Consider the following 24,818-nt stretch of genomic DNA (forward strand, 5'->3'; position numbering starts at 1 on the left):
ATTATTTGACCTACTGACCTAGTTTTTGATGGCACGTGACCCACTTTCGAACTTGACCTAGATATCATCAAGATGAACATTCAAACCAACTTTCATACAGATCCCATGAAAAGTATAGCCTCTAGAGAGGTCCCAAGGTTTTTCTATTATTTGACCTACTGACCTAGTTTTTGAAGGCACGTGACCCACTTTCGAACTTGACCTAGATATCATCAAGGTGAACATTCTGACCAATTTTCATGAAGATCTCGTGAAATATATGGCTTCTAGAGAGGTCACAAGGTTTTTCTATTTTTAGCTCACCTGTCACATAGTGACAAGGTGAGCTTTTGTGATCACGCAGCGTCCGTCGTCCGTCGTCCGTCCGTCCGTGCGTTAGTCCGTCCGTCCGTAAACTTTTGCTTGTGACCACTCTAGAGGTCACATTTTTCGTGGGATGTTTATGAAATTTGGTAAGAATGTTCACCTTGATGATATCTAGGTCAAGTTCGAAACTGGGTCACGTGCCATCAAAAACTAGGTCAGTAGGTCTAAAAATAGAAAAACCTTCTGACCTCTCTAGAGGCCATATATTTCATGAGATCTTCATGAAAATTGGTCAGAATGTTCACCTTGATGATATCTAGGTCAAGTTCGAAACTGGGTCAAGTGCCATCAAAAACTAGGTCAGTAGGTCTAAAAATAGAAAAACCTTGTGACCTCTCTAGAGGCCATATATTTCACAAGATCTTCATGAAAATTGGTCAGAACGTTCACCTTGATGATATCTAGGTCAAGTTCGAAACTGGGTTACGTGCCATCAAAAACTAGGTCAGTAGGTCAAATAATAGAAAAACCTTGTGACCTCTCTAAAGGCCATATTTTTCATGGGATCTGTATGAAAGTTGGTCTGAATGTTCATCTTGATAATATCTAGGTCAGGTTCGAAACTGGGTCACGTGCGGTCAAAAACTAGGTCAGTAGGTCTAAAAATAGAAAAACCTTGTGACCTCTCTAGAGGCCATATATTTCATGAGATCTTCATGAAAATTGGTCAGAATGTTCACCTTGATGATATCTAGGTCAAGTTCGAAAGTGGGTCACATATCTAAAAAAACTAGGTCAGTAGATCAAATAATAGAAAAACCTTGTGACCTCTCTAGAGGCCATATTTTTCATGGGATCTGTATGAAAGTTATTCTGAATGTTCACCTTGATGATATCTAGGTCAAGTTCGAAAGTGGGTCACGTGCCATCAAAAAACTAGGTCAGTAGGTCAAATAATAGGAAAACCTTGTGACCTCTCTAAAGGCCATATTTTTCATGGGATCTGTATGAAAATTGGTCTGAATGTTCATCTTGATAATATCTAGGTCAGGTTCGAAACTGGGTCACGTGCGGTCAAAAACTAGGTCAGTAGGTCTAAAAATAGAAAAACCTTGTGACCTCTCTAGAGGCCATATATTTCATGAGATCTTCATGAAAATTGGTCAGAATGTTCACCTTGATGATATCTAGGTCAAGTTCGAAAGTGGGTCACATATCTAAAAAAACTAGGTCAGTAGGTCAAATAATAGAAAAACCTTGTGACCTCTCTAGAGGCCATATTTTTCATGGGATCTGTATGAAAGTTATTCTGAATTTTCATCTTGATGATATCTAGGTCAAGTTCGAAACAGGGGCATGTGCGGTCAAAAACTAGGTCAGTAGGTCTAAAAATAGAAAAACATTGTGACCTCTCTAGAGGCCATACTTGTGAATGGATCTTCATAAAAATTGGTCAGAATGTTCATCTTGATGATATCTAGGCCAAGTTCGAAAGTGGGGCACGTGCCATCAAAAACTAGGTCAGTAGGTCAGATAATGAAAAAACGTTGTGACCTTTCTAGAGGCCATATTTTTCATGGAATCTGTATGAAAGTTGGTCTGAATGTTTATCTTGATGATATATAGGTCAAGTTTGAAACTGGGTCAACTGCGATCAAAAACTAGGTCAGTAGGTCTTGAAATAGAAAAACCTTGTGACCTCTCTAGAGGCCATACCCTTGAATGGATCTTCATGAAAATTGGTCAGAATGTTCACCTTGATGATATCTAGGTCAAGTTTGAAACTGGGTCACATGCCTTAAAAAACTAGGTCGGTAGGTCAAATAATAAAAAAACCTTGTGACCTCTCTAGAGGCCATACTTTTTTCATGGGATCTGTATGAAAATTGGTCTGAATGTTCATCTTGATGATATCTAGGTCAGTTTTGAAACTGGGTCAACTGTGGTCAAAAACGAGGTCAGTAGGTCTAAAATTAGAAAAATCTTTTGACATCTCTAGAGGCCATATTTTTCAATGGATCTTCATGAAAATTGATCTGAATGTTCACCTTGATGATATCTAGGTCATTTTCGAAACTGGGTCACGTGCGGTCAAAAACTAGGTCAGTAGGTAACGTGGGCCACGTGCTATCAAAAACTAGGTCAGTAGGTCAAATTATAGGAGAACCTTGTGACCTCTCTAAAGGCCATATTTTTCATGGGATCTGTATGAAAGTTGGTCTGAATGTTTATCTTGATGATATCTAGGTCATTTTCAAAACTGGGTCACGTGCGGTCAAAAACTAGGCCAGTAGGTATAAAAATAGAAAAACCTTGTGACCTCTCTAGAGGCCATTTTTTTCACGAGATCTTCATGAAAATTAGTGAGAATGTTCACCTTGATGATATCTAGGTAAAGTTCAAAACAGGGTCACGTACCTTCGAAAACTAGGTCAATAAGTCAAATAATAGAAAAACCTTGTGACCTCTCTAGAGACCATATTTTTCAATGGATCTTCATGAAAATTGGTCAGAATTTTTATCTTGAAAATATCTAGGTCAAGTTCAAAACTGGGTCACATGAGCTCAAAAACTAGGTCACTATGTCAAATAATAGAAAAAACGATGTCATACTCAAAACTGGGTCATGTGGGAAGAGGTGAGCGATTCAGGACCATCATGGTCCTCTTGTTAGACCTACTGACCTAGTTTTTGATGGCATGTGACCCAGTTTCGACCTTGACCTAGATATCATCAAGATGAACATTCAGACCAACTTTCATACAGATACCGTGAAAAATATGGCCTTTAGAGAGGTCACAAGATTTTTATATTATTTGACCTACTGACCTAGTTTTTGATGGCACGTGACCCAGTTTCGAACTTGACCTAGATATCATCAAGATGAACGTTCTGACCAATTTTCATAAAGATTTTGTGAAATATTTGGCCTGTAGGGAGGTCACAAGGTTTTTAGCTCACCTGTCACGAAGTGACAAGGTGAGCTTTTGTGATCACGCGGCCTCCGTTGTCCGTCCGTCCATAAACTTTTGTTTGTGACCACTCTAGAGGTCACATTATTCATGGGATCTTTATGAAAGTTGGTCAGAATGTTCATCTTGATGATATGTAGGTCAAGTTCGAAACTGGGTCATGTGGGGTCAAAAACTAGGTCAGTAGATCTAAAAGTAGAAAAACCTTGTGACCTCTCTAGAGGCCATATTTTTCATGAGATCTTCATGAAAATTGGTCAGAATGTTCACCTTGATGATATCTAGGTCAAGTTCGAAACTGGGTCACGTGGGGTCAAAAACTAGGTCAGTAGGTCTAAAAATAGAAAAAGCTTGTGACCTCTCTAGAGGCACATAATTTTCATGAGATCTTCATGAATATTGGTCAGAATGTTGACTTTGATGATATCTAGGTCAAGTTTGAAACTAAGTCACTTGGGGTCAAAAATTAGGTCAGTAGATCTAAAAATAGAAAAACCTTGTGACCTCTCTTGAGGCCATATTTTTCCACGGATCTTCATGAAAATTGGTCAGAATGTTCAACTTGATGATATCTAGGTCAAGTTCGAAACTGGGTCACATGCCGTCAAAAACTAGGTCAGTAGGTCTAAAAATAGAAAAACCTTGTGACATCTATAGAGGCCGTATTTTTTATGGGTCTTCATGAATATTGGTCAGAATGTTCACCTTGATGATACCTAGGTCAAGTACGAAACTGGGTCACTAGGGGTCAAAAACTAGGTCAGTAGGTCTAAAAATAGAAAAACTTGTGACCTCTCTAGAGACCATATTTTTCATGAGATCTTCATGAATATTAGTCAGAATGTTCACCTTGATGATACCTAGGTCAAGTTCGAAACTGGCTCACGTGGGGTCAAAAACTAGGTCAGTAGGTCTAAAAATAGAAAAACCTTGTGACCTCTCTAGAGGCCATATTTCTCAATGGATCTTCATGAAAAATGGTCAGAATGTTCACCTTGATGATATCTAGATCAAGTTTGAAACATGGTCACGTACAGTCAATAACTAGGTCAGTAGATCTAAAAATAGAAAAACCTTGTGACCTCTTTAGAGGCCATATTTTTCAAGAGATCTTCATGAAAATTGGTCAGAATGTTGACCTTGATGATATCTAGGTCAAGTTCAAAACTGGGTTAAGTGCGGTCAAAAATTAGGTCAGTAGGTCTAAAAATAGAAAAACCTTGTGATGTCTCTAGAGGCCATATTTCTCAATGGATCTTCATGAAAATTGGTGAGAATGTTCAGCTTGATGATATCTAGGTCAAGTTCGTAACTGGGTCATGTGCGGTCAAAACTAGGTCAGTAGGTCGAAAAATAGAAAAACCTTGTGACCTCTCTAGAGGCCATATTTTTCACGAGATCTTCATGAAAATTGGTGAGAATGTTCACCTTGATGATATCTAGGTCAAGTTTAAAGGTGGGTCACGTGCCTTCAAAAACTAGGTCATTAGGTCAAATAATAGAAAAACCTTGTGACCTCTCTAGAGGTCATATTTTTCAATGGATCTTCATGAAAATTGGTCAGAATTTTTTATCTTGATGATATCTAGGTCACATGTGCTCAAAAACTAGGTCACTTTGTCAAATAATAGAAATAACTCCCCATACTCAGTTCAACACTGGGTCATGTGGGGATAGGTGAGCGATTCAGGACCATCATGGTCCTCTTGTTCTATTTTAAGACCCACTGACCTAGTTTTTGATGGCACGTGACCCAGTTTCGAACTTGACCTAGATATCATCAAGATGAACATTCTGACCAATTTTCATGAAGATCTTATGAAATATATGGCTTCTAGAGAGGTCACAAGGTTTTTCTATTTTTAGACCTACTGACCTAGTTTTTGATGGCACGTGACCCAGTTTCGAACTTGTCTTGGATATCATCAAGATGAACATTCTGACCAACTTTCATAAAGATCCCACAAAAAATGTGACCTCTAGAGATGTCACAAGGAAAAGTTTACGCACGGACGACGGACGCTGCGTGATCACAAAAGCTCACCTTGTCACTGTGTGACAGGTGAGCTAAAAAACTTTGCAGAGTTACGGAAATTTGTTTTTTGTTACTATACTATATACATAAACACAGTCTTGTGCACACCATCTCTCCTCATCCCCTTGACACAATTTAATGAAACTTCACACAAGTGATCAGTAACAACAGCAGTTGTGCATGGGGCATGTTAGGTTCTTTCAACAACAAAAATTGCAGAGTTATGGTACTTTGTTTCTTGTTAACATACTATGTACATTTAACATACTATGTACATACAGTCTGCATATGCAATCTTGTGCGCGCCTAATCTTCCGAACCCTTGCACACAATTTAACTATATTCTTGGCAATTATATTTTTTTTTTACACGAAAATTGCTGTTATGTAACAAAGCGAATACGCCGATGATCCGTAGTACACCGAACATGTTATTGTTACAAAATTGTTCAGTTCACGTAATATAATTGGAAAGAGAATAGGGATGCACTTAAACTGCCTAGCTATAGCTACTGCTGTTATATGGAAGTGATAGAGTGTCTGCATTAAATGTAAGAGGTCCTGGGTTCGAGTCCTGGTCAGATCTTGAATATTTGCATTCTGCTATAGCACGTTTTTGCTGTTATGAGACTGTTCCAGATGTTCTACAGTTTTAGCTGACAGTATCATGGATCATTATTTAGCAATCCAGATCACAGTTGAATGTTAAATCAAATGCACCCAAATAGTAAATATTCAATACATTATGTCCCTTTGATGTGTCTGCTCTCCATGTTCAATGAAAGTTACATTTCCTTGATCACAAAATTTTCTTTTATATTAAAATATTAAATGCTGTCTGGATTTCAATGAAGCTTCATAGGAGTGATCAGTACAAAGCCTAGTTGTGCATATCTCCTACACATTCCGCTTCGCTGCACAAAATGGCCGCCAAAGCTAAAGATAGAAAAATCTTGTCCGGCTTTCACAGGTCAAACTGCTGGCTCGCCGAAACTTCACAGGAGTGATCAGTACCAACCTTAGTTTTGCACAGCGCTGGCACGTTACACTTTGCTGCATAAAATGAACACCAGAGCTAAAAATAGAAAAACCTTGTCTGGCTTTCACAGGTCAAACTGCTGGATGGACAGGTTTCTACAAAACTTCACAGGAGTGAAGTACCAAGCCTAGTTGTACATATGGCCGACACATTCTGCTTCGCTGCACAAAATGGCCACCGAGTTAATTAGGGGGAAGACATGTTTTTGTCACAAAAACACTTAGTATACATGGCAATTGAATGAATCTTTATATATGCCATTTCCAAGTATATTCAAATTTGTAAAGTTTCCAAGTACCGTTTGTAATTCAACCAACCCATACACACCAAACATTTCAACTGAAAAATAACAGAATGTGCTCTTGTTAAATTTTTCAACTTTTGGCCCAAAAGTACAATTAATTTCCCATAGGGTTACATACAAATATATCAATGCAAGGCTTTGACACAATGTTCTGAAGACAAATGCAAATACCTTCTCTTCAGAAATCTATCCGAGAGAAACACAAAAATCACTTTTAAGTGACCTGTTGACCTGCTACTTTTCTCCTCACATCTGTCAGAATGAATAGTGTATTGCATTTTTACAAAGTGAAGCGGTTCAGCCTACTTTTTGTACAAATCCGCAGAAAGTCATTTGCCAAAAAAAACATGATTTTCCAGCAATGTTTTACCACTTTCTCTTCATTTACATCAGATCTATAAAATTTGACTACTTTCAGAAGCTCAGGATATCTATTTACAATCAAATCCATCATGAAATGAGGGACCTCTTTTCTCTCGGATACACTTCCTTTAGTTGGGTAACGAAGGGCAGGTAACTGTACCTTATTACCTATTTTGCTGCCAATTATGTTGTCCGTTGTTCATTTTGTCAACTCACAATTATATGTATGATTTTGTATATTGGTGAATACAGAAAGGGGAATAATTCTAAAATTATTCAAGATACAGTTATGGCTTTTGTGCATAACACTATCACCCTCTGCAGTCCATCACTTGTGTCAAATTTGTTGTCTTTCCCAATAGACAGATCAATATGGGATAAAAAAATTCCAATATTGCACACCTACCCAACTCCATTTGTGGAAGTATAATAATGAAGAATACAATTAGAACTTTCAAGCTTTATTCAATAAAATACATGCAACGGTAACAACAATAAATACCCAAAATAACAAATGAGGATAAATAGAACAATGTCTTGTTACAAGGAGGGCAGTATGTAAAACTGAAAGCAATTTATCTGTATAATATAACAAACAACAGCAAACTGAACTACATGCATATAATCTCATCTAATGATTTAAATAGTCTTTCTTTCATCACTAAGTTTAAAATTTGATGACAGTCTTCATTCAATATATCTTTCTTATTTTGTGCGCTTATATTTGTCTTTGTATGTCCATCCATCCCAATTTGTGTTGTGCTTAACTTGTGCATTTGACCTAGAGTCATGAAACATGATATGAATGTTGTTCAGCATATAAAGTTATATACCTGCTGTTTTATTTGGGATTTACACCCAAAGCAGTTATCTTCTCTTTCTTCTTGTTTTGTAATATCCTTAGTTCCCCTACCCTCTTGACTGGCACCCTTCCCCCCAGCCCACCTCACCCAAAGATAATATGAAAGTTTCTTTAGTCTTGCATATATCAACAAATAACATAATTATGACCATACTGTGACAGAAAGTTGGGGTAACAGTGTCCTATGGACACACATCTACAATAAAACGGCACCTGGGCTTATAGGAACACTTTATAACTTCCGGTACTGTATTACTCATATTTTCTATGTTTGGACTGCTAAAAACCCTTGATAAATTGAGCATCTGGAACATCCCCTTGTGATCTTGACGGACTATAACTGATAATAAGAGGGGTTTAGATTCAGTACCTTGTTGAAGGCCTCATTGTAAATATGTGATTTCATTTGTATCTGCTTATGTGATTGCATAATGAGTTTACCTTCGTAAAATAAAGAAATTATTATTATTATTACTATTATTATTATAGTACACATTCATGTATGATCAAGTGCAGGAAATCCCTGAATAGAGATACTACATAAGCAGCTGGTAGAAACCAAACAACACCTTGATGGATGGTATAAGTTAATTTCTAGGGATATGCCACTGATTTATGATATATCAACCTAGTAAAAAGTTATTCAACTTCAAACACAAACTATCTTCATTCTCTGCATGGAGTAAATAACTACTAAGATAAAGATCTAAATACAAATACCAACATTTTTAACACATTTTTCTGGTCACATTATCATCATCTAAAATTCATTTTACCATGACTGTGTGAATTATTATCAGATTTATGACTGACTAATTGGTGATATGCCCACCATCATAAATTAAGTGCTAAAACTGCATGTATTTAATATATATTTTACCCTCTGTAAAACACTGGTCAATGAAACATTTCTGAAAATTTCTTTTTCAAAATTGTACAGTTGTTAGATAAGAATATTTATTTTCAAGCTTACATGGATTGAAACAATCTATCAAACAAGAGCTGTCAGTGGACAGTGCGCTCGACTAATTTTCGGTGCTTGATAGTATAAAATAAGCAATGAGTAAAACTTTAACATTACAATAAGCATATTCTAAGTCGAAAAGAGGCCATAATTCAGTCAAAATGCTTGATAGAATTGCCTCCTCCTTTTTACAGACTGGGGTCATGATGGTTAACAAGTATGCAAAATATGAAAGCAATATCTCAATGGACTTTGAAAATACTTGGGGTTGTATGCAAACTTTAACATTTATTGTAAGTCGAAAAGGGGCCATAATTCAGTCAAAATGCTTGATAGATTTGCCTCCTCCTTTTTACAGACTGGGGTCATGATGGTAAACAAGTATGCAAAATATGAAAGCAATATCTCAATGGACTTTAAAAATAGTTGGGGTGGTACGCAAACTTTAACATTTGTGTGACGCTCATGCCGACGCCAGGGCGAGTAGGATAGCTCCTCTATTCTTTGAATAGTCAAGTTAACAAGAGGACCATGATGGTCCTGAATCGCTCACCTCTTCCCACATGACCCAGTTTTGAGTACGACATCGTTTTTTTCTATTATTTGATATAGTGACCTAGATTTTGAGCTCATGTGACCCAGTTTTGAACTTGACCTAGATATTATCAAGATAAAAATTCTGACCAATTTTCATGAAGATCCATTGAAAAATATGGTCTCTAGAGAGGTCACAAGGTTTTTCTATTATCTGGCCTATTGACCTTGTTTTCGAAGGTACGTGACCCTGTTTTGAACTTTACCTAGATATCATTAAGGTGAACATTCTCACTAATTTTCATGAAGATCTCATGAAAAATATGGCCTCTAGAGAGGTCACAAGGTTTTTCTATTTTTATACCTACTGGCCTAGTTTTTGACCGCACGTGACCCAGTTTCGACACCTACCTAGATATCATCAAGGTGAACATTCAGATAAATTTTCATGAAGATCCATTGAAAAATATGGCCTCTAGAGAGGTCAAAAGATTTTAAAAATTTTAGATCTACTGACCTAGTTTTTGACCGCAGTTGACCCACTTTCGAACTTGACCTAGATATCATCAAGATGAACATTCAGACCAACTTTCATACAGATCCCATGAAAAGTATGGCCTCTAGAGAGGTCACATGGTTTTTTTTATTATTTGCCCTACTGACCTAGTTTTTTATGGCACATGACCCAGTTTCGAACTTGACCTAGATATCATCAAGGTGAACATTCTGACTAATTTTTGTAAAGATCCATTCACAAGTATGGCCTCTAGAGAGGTCACAAGGTTTTTCTATTTTTAGACCTACTGACCTAGTTTTTGACCGCACATGACCCTGTTTCGAACTTGACCTAGATATCATCAAGATGAACATTCAGACCAACTTTCATACAGATCCCATGAAAAATATGGCCTTTAGAGAGGTCACAAGGTTTTTCTATTATTTGACCTACTGACCTAGTTTTTGATGGCACGTGACCCACTTTCGAACTTGATCTAGATATCATCAAGATGAACATTCAGACCAACTTTCATACAGATCCCATGAAAAATATGGCCTCTAGAGAGGTCACAAGGTTTTTCTATTATTTGACCTACTGACCTAGATTTTGATGGCATGTGACCCAGTTTCGAATTTGACCTAGATATCATCAAGGTGAACGTTCTGACCAATTTTCATGAAGATCTTGTGAAATATATGGCCTCTAGAGAGGTCACAAGGTTTTTCTATTTTTAGACCTACTGACCTAGTTTTTGAAGGCACGTGACCCAGTTTCGAACTTGACCTAGATATCATCAAGATGAACATTCTGACCAACTTTCATAAAGATCCCATGAAAAATGTGACCTCTAGAGTGGTCACAAGCAAAAGTTTACGGACAGACGCACGGACGGACGCACGGACGACGGACACCGCGCGATCACAAAAGCTCACCTTGTCACTTTGTGACAGGTGAGCTAAAAATGAAGCCAAAATTGAAATTTTTATACCTGAGTGTCCAAAATAACTGAAATTAACAATGGAAAAGAAAACAATCTACCATTATTGTTTTCTTTATAAATGAATGTGAAAATAATCATAACATTTTGTCAATTTAAAAAGATCAAATTATCATTATTTTTCTCAAGAAGGATGTTTCATATGAATGGTATTATCTTATTAAAGGAAAGTCATGTTATTGACAAGAGTTCCTGATAATTGTTTATGTGACAAAAATTGAAATAAAAATATCTCACTTTAATATAAATTATAAACATATCAATCTTAAAACAGGCATTCCTCAAAATGTATGTTTATTTTTTAGAAACAAATTTTCATTTGTCAGCAACAGCAAGAAGACAGAAGAGACTAAGCAACTCTCAGTTGTATAATGCAATTATCAATAAAAGCAGTAAAATTCTTTGTAAAGCATTGTTGTAGAAAAACTTTTTTAATGATTAGTCATGCAGTAATACTGGTAGTACAAATTCTGCTGTATATAAAATATTACCTGTAAAAATACTGATTTATCATTTCTGATACTTCAAAGAGATTTAGTTTCCATTTGGAAATATTGATGTTGTAATATACACACGTAGGCATATCCCTTTAAATCTTTGATAAACAAACATAAATTTAATTATATATGATTTGTTATATAAATTTTTCTTTAGTCCAAAATTTGTGTTACTGACAGGTCTACAGTTCAATACTAAATTTTTGCTCCTTCAAGAAAAAAAATATAAAAATATATTCCTTATGTCAGATAATAAAACACTTACTGACTGGCTTGTTGGTCAATAGACAAGACTTGTTGCTTTCAGACACTGGGCAATAGTTTTGACTATTGACCAGCAAGCCATTCAGTAAGTGAATACTAATAAACAATACTATCTTATACCTGTAAATAGCATGGAGAATGGCAGAGACAGAAATATATCAACTAATTTCATTAATCGTGTTATTTTCGACAATGCCCAATTCTTCTATTTGATCAAATCGCAATCAGTATTGACACATGCAAAATTTTCTACAATCTTGTAAACTTGTAAACATGATATAACAATTTGTTTCCCTAACAAAATATGAGAACAATATATGCTAAACAAAACTGCTGTGAAATCGCAACATGATGTCGGGCGGCTAAAAAAGCAACTGTATTTTTGACATTGAAGCAAAAAAGGAAACAACCATCCTTTATGTCTTTGTTCATCAGAACTCAGTGCTAGACTGTGACTTTAAGATATTTTATTCGTCTTCACTGGCAGCCTCATCCTGGGCTTCCTCAACATTTTCCATGCTATTTCTTTCTGCTGCTCTTCGACCTGAAATATATTAAGTGATGTGAGAGGTGATCATGATCATGATGAGGTCAAATCCTGAACAAATGGGACATGACATGGACAGGTTGAGGTCAAATGGTACATTTGATTATAATCATGCAATTTTTGTACTGATTAATTTGTTACATTTATTAACATAGAAAGTCTGATGGGTTCCTAATACAGTAATACATTCAATATCTGTTTCCATTCTAAGTATTAACCATTCTCAAAACTGAAGCATCTGTTTGGTGGCATTTGAAATCCATCTCAAACTTGTCCACTGACAGAGCTGCATTCTGTGATTGGCCTCCAAACTGGATTTATAACCCATGAAGCTTTGATACTTTTTTTTACCACAGAAACAATTAAGGTCGAATGAAAACTGCTTTCCAGGCAATATTTTGACAAAGGCAAGTACCAGGGTAAGAACCACCAACCTGCTAGCCAGTTTCTGCATGGCTTTTTCAAGTAAAAGTGAAGAACATGTGAGACAGTCAGTGACCTTAACCACTGGTCAAAGGTTGTCACACTCGTGTTTGACTTTACCAGAGGGACTACAAATATCAGAGATAACTTACCCGAGCGTATACTGTTAATAGAGGCAAGCACTCTCAACATAAAAGCTGCTGGCACAGTAATAGTATCCCTTGTCTCTTCTAGCATTATTTCATTACGATGTATTACCTAAATACAAAAAAAACAAAACTCTGATACAACAATAAAATAAAGGAGATGTTTGAGATGTTACATTATATGTCTAAAACAAGATGTCCCAATAAAACCAGAACAGTTATCCCATAAGCATACACTCAAAGTTTCAAACATTTTAAAAACGCCCCATCTATATATTTGGACAAATTGATCTGACAAGATTTTCACAATACATACATTTATGAAATATGTAGTATAAGTAAAGGCAAGAAGGTGGTTATTTGTCTGTGCTAAAGGAAACATGACTACCGCACATGGAGCTCATATTTGTTGTTTTATTTGGCTATATACAGAGATTCATTTGTTGATGCTGGATAAGAATATCAAATATCCCTTTGAATCGTTACACCACAAATCGACCAGTTTGTCTAATGATAAAAGGATAAATTGACTGCAACACGCCAAAGTAGGTGACGTTGACATAATTCAAAATGTTCATATGGTGGTGTCCAATGAAGATCCTTAGTGCCACAGCTTGTCAAGCATAATTTGGCGACTCTCCTATACCATCATATATGTTTCACATTTTTGCTTGTTAGCATTTTAAAGATTTTGAAAAACACCTTCTAATGAGAAGAACGAAAGTCACTACTGATATTAATAAATGGGTCTTTAATTTAATGAAAGTCAGAGAAGTTTGATAAAAATGTAGTTTGGCTGACTGATGAGTTCTACACATCGTCTTGATGAGGTGATCATTTGACCCAAGATTCTTGAAATTCCTTCAAGGAGTTAAGGAAATACAGAGCGGACAAAAAATGGAAAGCCCAAACATTTGACCCCAAGTTGTGATTTTGACCTTGAGCCGACATGGCTGATTCATGTTCTGCACATCTTGGCCAGGTGATCATTTGACTTAAGTTTTATGAAAACCCTTCAAGGGATTTAGGGGATATAGAGTAAACACAAAATTGAAGGCCCAAACCTTTGACCTCGAGTTGTGACCTTGACCTTGAGTGGACATGACTGGACTGGTAAGTTCTGCACACTGTCTTTGATCGGGTGATTATTTCACCCAAGTTTCATGATTATCCTTCAAGTGGTTTAGGAGATACAGAGCAGACATGAAATGGAAGGCTCAAACTGACTTTGAAGTTGTGACCTTGAGCTGAAATGGCTGACTCATGAGTTCTGCACATTGTCTTGATGAAGTGGTCATTTGACCAATGTTTCATGATTATCCTTCAAAGGATTTAGGAGAGAGTTTCAAATAAGCTTTCAGCTTCCTACTCAATCCTGTATGCATTTTTGATATATATATATACATGTTGTAAATGAATTGTGATTATTAAATGAGCCGTGCCAAGAGAAAACCAACATAGTGGGTTTGCAACCAGCATGGATCAAGACCAGCCTGCGCATCCGCGCAGTCTGGTCAGGATCCATGCTGTTCGCTAACGGTTTTTCTAATTGCAGTATGCTTTAAAAGCAAACAGCATGGATCTTGACCAGTCTGCGGGGATGCGCAGGCTGGTCTGGATCCATGCTGATCGCAAAACCACTATGTTGGTTTTCTCATGGCGCGGCTCAAATATTGTTTAAACCAAAGGATTTAGGAGATACTGAGCAGACATGAAATGGAAGGCTCAAACCTTTGACCTTGAGTTGTGACCTTGACTTTGAGCCAACATGGCTGATTTATGAGTTCTGTACATTGACTTGATGAGGAGATCATTTGACCCAAGTTTCATGAAAATCCTTCAGAGACCATTCCTATAACAAGAGGAGCAAAATCAGGTAATATAAACCCCAAATTCTAGATCAGAGGGGGAGGAAGTAAATTTTAAAGAATTTTTTTAAGGGGTTTGTCAGAGGGGAGATATTTGGGGTTGGGGGGGGGGGGGGGGGGTTTGTTTTCAATGTGTGAGTGTGGTGGTGGGGGGGGAGGGGGGGAAGAGAGTAATATGAACAAAATTTAGGACCTTAAACCTTGACCTACCAACCAAGTTCATGTGCACTACATATAGTCTCACCATCACTTGCCTACATGTCAAGTTTGAAGTCAATACCTTGAATGGTTATTAAATCATGCTCCAGACTTATCTTGCTGTGACCTTGACCTCTGACCTGCTTCATACACACTGCACTTTGTCTCATAGCCACCTACCTATACCCAAAGTTAAAGTCAATGCCTTGAATGGTTATGGAGTTATGCTCCAGACATGAAATATGATACCAGGGTTACCAGAAATCAAGAAATACCTCATGTGCCCTCTCTTCATCAAACCCAGACTGCTGAAGTAGAGGTGTCCAGATCTTAATGTCATAGTCTATACCACTGGTTGCAAGCACTGAAATACATAAAGACAACAATTATATAACTAGTCTTAAAAGTTCTTTCCTTGATTTTCTACAAACAGAACAATTTAACCACCTGTTAACACTTTCTCAAGGTGGTCAGACTTAAATGTATCACATTATACTGACACCGGGCTGACCAGTCGTAGCACTACCCTCTTAATCCTGAGCGCCAAGCGAGGAACCTACTAGTACCATTTTTTTACGTCTTTGGTATGACACGGCCGGGGATCGAACCCACGGCTTCCCGAACTCGAAGCGGACGCTCTACCAATAGGCTACCGAGGCGGTACATCAACAAGAAGTCCTTTGAATAGCTTCCACAGTCTGCAAGTCAAACATGGTTGCCAGCAGGTACCTGCATGAAGGGTATCAGTTACAATACTACTAATGACACCTCAGCAGAGCAAATACAACTATTTTCTTTTAAAACAGAGGATAATCTAAGTAAATTTATGTTTCAAGAGCAACATGCTCTGTATAGCAAACAAATCTCAGTCCTGCAAATGGTGTTTGCTCTTACAAGGCTGCAATGTACATACAGGGAATCAGTCCTGCAAATGGTGTTTGCCCTAACAAGGCTGCAATGTACCTACAGGGAATCAGTCCTGCAAATGGTGTTTGCTCTTGCAAGGCTGCAATGTACCTACAGGGAATCAGTCCTGCAAATGGTGTTTGCTCTACCAAGGCTGCAATGTACCTACAGGGAATCAGTCCTGCAGATGGTGTTTGCTCTTACAAGGCTGCAATGTACCTACAGGGAATCAGTCCTGCAAATGGTGTTTGCTCTACCAAGGCTGCAATGTACCTACAGGGAATCAGTCCTGCAAATGGTGTTTGCCCTAACAAGGCTGCAATGTACCTACAGGGAATCAGTCCTGCAAATGGTGTTTGCTCTTACAAGGCTGCAGTGTACATACAGGGAATCAGTCCTGCAAATGGTGTTTGCTAGTACAAGGCTGCAATGTACCTACAGGCAATCAGTCCTGCAAATGGTGTTTGCCCTAACAAGGCTGCAGTGTACCTACAGGGAATCAGTCCTGCAAATGGTGTTTGCCCTAACAAGGCTGCAGTGTACCTAAAGGGAATCAGTCCTGCAAATTGTGTTTGCCCTAACAAGGCTGCAGTGTACCTACAGGGAATCAGTCCTGGAAATGGTGTTTGCCCTAACAAGGCTGCAGTGTACCTACAGGGAATCAGTCCTGCAAGTGGTGTTTGCCCTAACAAGGCTGCAATGTACCTACAGGGAATCAGTCCAGCAAACTGCAAATAGTGTTTGCTCTAACAAGGCTGCAATGTACCTACAGGGAATCAGTCCTGCAGATGGTGTTTGCTCAAACAAAGCTGCAATGTACCTACAGGGAATCAGTCCTGCAAATGGTGTTTGCTCAAACAAGGCTGCAATGTACCTACAGGGAATCAGTCCTGCAAATGGTGTTTGCTCTTACAAGGCTGCAATGTACCTACAGGGAATCAGTCCTGCAAATGGTGTTTGCTCAAACAAGGCTGCAATGTACCTACAGGGAATCAGTCCTGCAAATGGTGATTGCTCAAACAAGGCTGCAATGTACCTACAGGGAATCAGTCCTGCAAATGGTGTTTGCTCTTACAAGGCTGCAATGTACCTACAGGGAATCAGTCCTGCAAATGGTGTTTGCTCAAACAAGGCTGCAATGTACCTACAGGGAATCAGTCCTGCAAATGGTGTTTGCCCTAACAAGGCTGCAATGTACCTACAGGGAATCAGTCCAGCAAACTGCAAATGGTGTTTGCTCAAACAAGGCTGCAATGTACCTACAGGGAATCAGTCCTGCAAATGGTGTTTGCTCTAACAAGGCTGCAATGTACCTACAGGGAATCAGTCCAGCAAACTGCAAATGGTGTTTGCTCTAACAAGGCTGCAATGTACCTACAGGGAATCAGTCCTGCAGATGGTGTTTGCTCTAACAAGGCTGCAATGTACCTACAGGGAATCAGTCCTGCAAATGGTGTTTGCACAAACAAGGCTGCAATGTACCTACAGGGAATCAGTCCTGCAAATGGTGTTTGCTCTTACAAGGCTGCAATGTACCTACAGGGAATCAGTCCTGCAAATGGTGTTTGCCCTAACAAGGCTGCAATGAACATAAAGGGAATACGTCCTGCAAATGGTGTTTGCTCTTACAAGGCTGCAATGTACCTACAGGGAATCAGTCCTGCAAATGGTGTTTGCTCAAACAAGGCTGCAATGTACCTACAGGGAATCAGTCCTGCAAATTGTGTTTGCCCTAACAAGGCTGCAATGTACCTACAGGGAATCAGTCCTGCAAATGGTGTTTGCTCTACCAAGGCTGCAATGTACCTACAGGGAATCAGTCCTGCAAATGGTGTTTGCTCTACCAAGGCTGCAATGTACCTACAGGGAATCAGTCCTGCAAATGGTGTTTGCCCTAACAAGGCTGCAATGTACCTACAGGGAATCAGTCCTGCAAATGGTGTTTGCCCTACCAAGGCTGCAATGTACCTACAGGGAATCAGTCCTGCAAATGGTGTTTGCCCTAACAAGGCTGCAATGTACCTACAGGGAATCAGTCCTGCAAATGGTGTTTGCTCGAACAAAGCTGCAATGTACCTACAGGGAAACAGTCCTGCAAATGGTGTTTGCTCTACCAAGGCTGCAATGTACCTACAGGGAATCAGTCCTGCAAATGGTGTTTGCTCTACCAAGGCTGCAATGTACGTACAGGGAATCAGTCCTGCAAATGGTGTTTGCCCTAACAAGGCTGCAATGTACCTACAGGGAATCAGTCCAGCAAACTGCAAATGGTGTTTGCTCTAACAAGGCTGCAATGTACCTACAGGGAATCAGTCCTGCAAATGGTGTTTGCTCTACCAAGGCTGCAATGTACCTACAGGGAATCAGTCCTGCAAATGGTGTTTGCCCTAACAAGGCTGCAATGTACCTACAGGGAATCAGTCCTGCAAATGAAGTTTGCTAGTACAAGGCTGCAGTGTACCTACAGGGAATCAGTCCTGCAAATGGTGTTTGCTCTTACAAGGCTGCAGTGTACCTACAGGGAATCAGTCCTGCAAATGGTGTTTGCCCTAACAAGGCTGCAATGTACCTACAGGGAATCAGTCCTGCAAATGGTGTTTGCTCTTACAAGGCTGCAGTGTACCTACAGGGAATCAGTCCTGCAAATGGTGTTTGCTCTAACAAGGCTGCAATGTACCTACAGGGAATCAGGCCTGCAAATGGTGTTTGCCCTAACAAGGCTGCAATGTACCTACAGGGAATCAGTCCTGCAAATGGTGTTTGCCCTTACAAGGCTGCAATGTACCTACAGGGAATCAGTCCTGCAAATGGTGTTTGCTCTGCCAAGGCTGCAATGTACCTACAGGGAATCAGTCCTGCAAATGGTGCTTGCTCTACCAAGGCTGCAATGTACCTACTGGGAATCAGTCCTGCAAATGGTGTTTGCTCAAACAAGGCTGCAATGAACCTACAGGGAATCAGTCCTGCAAATGGTGTTTGCCCTTACAAGGCTGCAATGTACCTACAGGGAATCAGTCCTGCAAATGGTGCTTGCTTTACCAAGGCTGCAATGTACCTACTGGGAATCAGTCCTGCAAATGGTGTTTGCTCTTACAAGGCTGCAATGTACCTACTGGGAATCAGTCCTGCAAACGGTGCTTGCTCTACCAAGGCTGCAATGTACCTACAGGGAATCAGTCCTGCAAATGGTGTTTGCTCAAACAAGGCTGCAATGTACCTACAGGGAATCAGTCCTGCAAATGGTGCTTGCTCTAACAAGGCTGCAATGTACCTACAGGGAATCAGTCCTGCAAATTGTGTTTGCCCTAACAAGGCTGCAATGTACCTACAGGGAATCAGTCCTGCAAATGGTGTTTGCCCTTACAAGGCTGCAATGTACCTACAGGGAATCAGTCCTGCAAATGGTGTTTGCTCTACCAAGGCTGCAATGTACCTACAGGGAATCAGTCCTGCAAATGGTGCTTGCTCTACCAAGGCTGCAATGTACCTACAGGGAATCAGTCCTGCAAATTGTGTTTGCTCTAACAAGGCTGCAATGTACCTACAGCGAATGACTTTCTTCCAGTACAAATATCACAACACTGTTAACAGATTTTAAAAATTCAGCTTTAAAATAAAATAACAAAAGCAAAAAGTTACAAGTATCGAAGGGATGTGGCTGTACACAGTTAACCACATGTTTGTCTGCCTCCAGTAACATAACCACCTCAGTCGTATATTTGTCCCAGATAAACACATGTCCACAGTCAGAGCCACTTAAAACAAATCTGTCTCCCCAAAAGTTAGACTCTTTGATCTGAAAGTTTATCAAATAGACAAATTCAGAATAATAATTGCAAAATCTTTTACCACAATTTAACATTTGTCTTAATTTCACTAAGGACATAAACAGATATTATTCCAAATCCTGATTCAACTCAAAATTCCTTACAAGTCTTTTAGTTCATCTATAAGATTCCTACTAAATCTTAATTCAACCAATATGTTAAATACCTACCAAATGTTGATTCACCTTAAAATTCCTACCAAATTTTAATTCACCTTAAGTTTATAATTCTTACCAAATATCTTGAAATCTTTAACTTGTAAGAAATCTTAATTCACCTTCATAAGAAATATCTTTAAAGCTCCTAATAAATCCTTGTTCATCTGCAAAATTCTAAGAAATTTTATTTCATCTGTACAATTCTTAACAAATCTTGTTTTAACTTAATACTGGCACCACTACTGTGTAGCTCCATCTCTGATGCAATAGTGCCACCCTTTTCAGAAAATACTGGAATATTTCTTTTGAGGAAGATTTCATTTAGTCTTATGTATGCATTAAGTATCATGCACATTTACCGGTAGCTTATTTCTATGCATGACAGTGTCCTCACAGTGTGTCTATGCATCAAAATGTAGTTGAAATACAAACATATACCAAAATTTGCAAACATGCGAATCAGGAGAAAAGCTCCCGACACCTTAATTTACATGATTTTTTAACAAATTTATGGTCAACCTGTTGTACTAATGTTCTTACACAGCACTACCTTCTCGATTTTCAAAATAAGCTCTATTAATCCAAATATAAAACAAAATGTATATTTTATCTACTGGTTTAAAATTTGAAACTGGTGATAGCTGCACCACAGACATGGCAATAGCTCCTTTCCTTATCACCACTTTTTGGTGGTGGAGCTAGGGTTTAGTAGCTGTGTATAATGTTTCCTCTGATTCCTGACATTTGTCCAGAATACAGAAGAAATACTCATCTTCCCTCTTGCTCAATTTAATACCCTTTTTATCTTTTTGAGACAGTCACCACAATTTTTAATTAATACTTTAAAGTGGATAATCATCACCACAAAAATGTTATTTTTCAACTTATATGAATATGCTCTTAATATGTTTTTTTAACAAAATCACAGGGGGGATTTTGTCCATTCTAGTAAAATGAAGTGGAGTGATTTTGTGTTTCATTCCATTTATCCATAAACAGGATTTAGGTCAAGTAAGTAAACCAAAACAACTGCAAAGCTGGCAGTATTTAGTACATTTTTAGCTACAATATAATTCTTCCAAATTCATAATTGCGAACTGAAAACAAACAAAGTTATTTAAGAAAAAATGTCTGCCTTGATATTAATATTCACAACTTCCTCTTCTTGCAGAAGTATAAAACATCCCTTAATATGATCAACCATAATAGCAAAACATACCATTGTTCTTGCGTTTCTGTGACCCTTGAACATCTTCTTCACCTTCGGCATGAATACATTTTTTGTCTCCATTTCCTTTTTCTCCTTTGCCTCTTGACGCAGGCGATGTAATGCCTGAAGCTTCAATGCAGCTGTGGTTCTCTCAAAATCAGTTCTGGATCATAATTGTAGTAAATCTTCATTATTAATTAAGTTGATTTTTTGACGGCATATAAAATGCAATTTTTATCTCTAGATTTGTAGCCAGTCTGTTTAAATTTTACCATTATATATTTTGTTTCTATATTTTCAATTTCACTGCATAAGTATAAAGTCAGTGTACTGTTCCTTTTTTCTCAATGAATTATCTGTTTTGGATATAGACTAGACTAAGTACTAATTCAGCAGAGGATCCACTCTACAGCTAGGTCAATACCATACATTTGTGGTCATAAGGTAATGAATTAGATTTGTTAAGGGTCTTTAAAAAGCAAACATTCATTCACTAAAATGGCACAGAAATGAAAAACATTTTCTTTACACTAAGCCACTCGCTACAGGAATAACAGTAATATTTATACATACAAAAAAATATCCCGAGATGGTACATAATTTCTATTTCATCTAGAAGTGTTTTGTTCACACTCTTTTTTGCTTCCACTATCTCTACTGCTTGCCCCATGTAAGTTCCCTACAGCAGGCCTCCAGTCAGTCCCAAAGTGCAAGTCATATGTCACTTACCTTCTTCTTGCTGTATTCTGTTCTTATTCTACATCTTCTTCACTACTGCTATCTCTACTGCTGGTCCCATGAAAGTTCCCCAGGGGAGGCCTCTAGTCTATCCTAAAGTGCAAGTCATATGTCACTTACCTTCTTCTTGCTGTGTTCTGTTCTTGTTCTACTTCTTCCTCACCACTGCTATCCCTACTGCTGGTCCCATGAAACTTCCCTACAGGAGGCCTCTAGTCTATCCCAAAGTGCAAATCATATATCACTTACCTTCTTCTTGCTGTGTTCTGTTCTTGTTCTACTTCTTCCTCACTACTGCTATCCCTACTGCTGGCCGCAGGATCATCATACAACTGGAAGTTCCCTGTGGGAGGCCCACTGTGTCCAATACGTCTTTGTCTAGGCCTTGAAGCGGCAGTTGCACCAGATGAACTTAGATTTCCTATGTTCAGAAGAAGTATATATTCAAACGTTAGTTTGGGTTCAAGATAGATATGATATATTAATACGCAAGGACAAGAGCTGTCAGGGGATAGCAATGCTCAACTCAACTATTCAAAAGTCTTGTCACTGAAGAGTTAAAATAATGAAAACATAAACAAGTACAAAAGGGGCAATAATTTTGGGTCACAGAACTTTCCCGTCCTATGATGCTAACTGAGGTAACAGATTACACAACAAGGAGCTGCGTTCAATAAACGCTTGATGCCCATCCTTGTCGATAGATTTTGCACCTAAGTCCAAAACGAGGTCAATGTCAAGGTCAAACTGAGGTCAGGTGATGTTTGAAGATGAGGAATGGTCACAGTTTACATCTGTATAAGTATCAATTCATTCTTGTAATGGGTACTGATGCTAGACGAAATGGTCCCATTTGGTTAACCAAGAGCTGGCCCATATAAAGCAACCTAAGTCCAAAATGAGGTCAAGGTCAAGGTCAAACTGAGGTCAGGTGATGTCTGAAGATGAGGAATGGTCACAGGTTACATCTGCATTAGTATAAAGTCATTCTAGTAAGGGGTATTGATGCTAGATGAAACGGTCCCATTTGGTTAACCTCGTACGGACGGAGGAATAGACGGATGCACAGACAGGACAATCACTATATGCCTCCCGCATCAGTAGATGCTAGGGGAATAAAAAATACTGAGATAAGAATTTACAACAACAGCTGCAGCTGCCATCACTCGTCTGTAAGTATGGACAATATGTAAGAAAAGAGTTATGTTTCTTGGTCCTCTTACTCATCTTAACTGATTACAAAAATGTATGAAGTTTCAAAGCTATAGTAAGCATTCAAGAAAAATGAACTTAAACCAAAATCAACCAAGAAATACTGATTTTCTAAAATAAAAAAGGCCCATAATTCTTATAAAATGCAAGAGAGAGTTATGATTCTTGACCTACTTACCAATGTAATGATAATAAACAAATGTAAGAAGTTTCAAGGCTATAGCTCTTATAGAATTCAAGAAAATGGATCTAAATAAAAAGAAATTCAAACTTTTCTAAGTACATAAAGGGCCATAATTCACACTTATGGCCTATGAACTCACCTAACAATGATAAACTATTAAGTCTGCAAAGTGCTTATAGTATTCAAGTAAAGTGGACTTAAACATAAATTTTAACCAAGAAATTCAAATTTCCTAAGTATAAAAAGGGCCATAATTCTGACAAAATGCATGTTAGATTTATGGTTCTATGTCTATTTACTCAAATAATGATGATAAACAAGTGTGCAAAGTTTCAAAGCTGTAGCTTATAGCTTTTGGGAAAAAGTGGACCTAAACAAAAATTTTAACCAAGAAAATCAAATTTTCTATATACAACAAGCAAATTCGATGAATTGGGTATCCCCCGCCGAAAGGGTTTGTGGTGAGAAATGGCAAAAAAAGATATCCGGCAAAAAGTTAAGAATGTTACTAAAAAGCAAATAATTTCATAAGTCAAAATCAGAAAATGAATGTTTTTTTTTTTGCGGGGGGGGGGGGGGGGCAGCGGGGACAGCAGGGGGTGACCTGGTGAGGGTACAAAACTTCACATGTTGATTATAAATATTGATGGAAAATTAAAACTGAAAAACAAAAATATGGGGATGTATGATCGGCGTGGTGGGCATAACGGTGGAGGAGTGAGGTGGGGGAACGGTACAACTTGGCATGTTGATAAATATTCTTGGATGGTTTGAAAAAAAAAAATAAACAAGAGGGCCATGCTGGCCCTAGGTCGCTTACCTGAGAAACACATCATAAAAGTGTAAACATGTTTACCAGATAACCCATATTTGAACTTGGCCTAGATTTCATCAAGGCAATCATTCTAAATTTTATGAATATCCAGTGTAAAATGCAGCCCCTATTGCATACACAAGGTTTTTCTTTAATTTAACCGGCTGACCTAGTTTTTGACCCTAGATGACCCATATTCAAACTCGACCTTGATTTCATCCAAACAAACATTCTGATCAAATTTCATGAAGATCCGGTGTAGAATGCAGCCCCAATTGCATACACAAGTTTTCTTTGATTTGACCTAGTGACCTAGTTTTTTACCTAAGATGACCCATATTCGAACCTGACCTAGAATTCATCAAGGCAATCATTCTGACCAGATTTCATGAAGATCAGTTGAAAAATACAGCCTCTATCCCATACACAAGGTTTTTCTTTGATTTGACCTTGTGACCTAGTTTTTGACCCCAGATAACCCATATTCAAATTGAATCTAGCTTTCATGAAGACAATCATTCTGACAAAATTTCATAAAGATCAATTGAAAAATACAGCCTCTATCACATACACAAGGTTTTTCTTTGATTTGACTTAGTGACCTAGTTTTTAACCCCAGATAAGCCATATTCTAACCTGACCTAGATTTCATCAAGGCAATCATTTTGACAAAATTGCATGAAGATCAATTGAAAAATACAGCCTCTATCGCATACACAAGGCTTTTCTTTGATTTGACCTAGTGACCTAGTTTTTGACCCCAATAACCCATTTTTGATTTTGGCCTATATTTCATCAAGGTTATCATTCTGACAAAATTTCATGAAGATCAGTTGAAAAATACAGCCTCCATCGCATACACAAGGTTTTTGTTTTATTTGACCTAGTGACCTAGTTTTAGATCCCAGATGACCCATATTCAAGCTCGACCTTGATTTCATCCAAACAAACG

At 38.2% G+C, this 24,818-nt stretch overlaps 1 protein-coding gene across 1 annotated transcript in view; it reads right to left on the reverse strand.

Moving 5' to 3' along the window:
* Positions 1 to 7,463: 7,463 nt before the first annotated feature.
* Positions 7,464 to 24,818, reverse strand: part of LOC123552797 (DDB1- and CUL4-associated factor 6-like) — a 39,145-nt gene continuing 21,790 nt past the window's right edge. Inside the window, exons 7-12 of the mRNA XM_053542125.1 lie at positions 21,906 to 22,077; positions 20,928 to 21,081; positions 19,363 to 19,519; positions 15,093 to 15,181; positions 12,758 to 12,863; positions 7,464 to 12,179 (exon numbers count right to left, since the gene is read on the reverse strand). Of these exons, the coding sequence (XP_053398100.1) occupies positions 12,103 to 12,179; positions 12,758 to 12,863; positions 15,093 to 15,181; positions 19,363 to 19,519; positions 20,928 to 21,081; positions 21,906 to 22,077 (755 nt within the window). The 3' untranslated portion in view covers positions 7,464 to 12,102. The remainder of the gene's footprint in view (positions 12,180 to 12,757; positions 12,864 to 15,092; positions 15,182 to 19,362; positions 19,520 to 20,927; positions 21,082 to 21,905; positions 22,078 to 24,818) is intronic.

This window comes from Mercenaria mercenaria, chromosome 4, assembly GCF_021730395.1.
Source record: "Mercenaria mercenaria strain notata chromosome 4, MADL_Memer_1, whole genome shotgun sequence".
NCBI classification, from domain to species: Eukaryota; Metazoa; Mollusca; class Bivalvia; order Venerida; family Veneridae; genus Mercenaria; species Mercenaria mercenaria.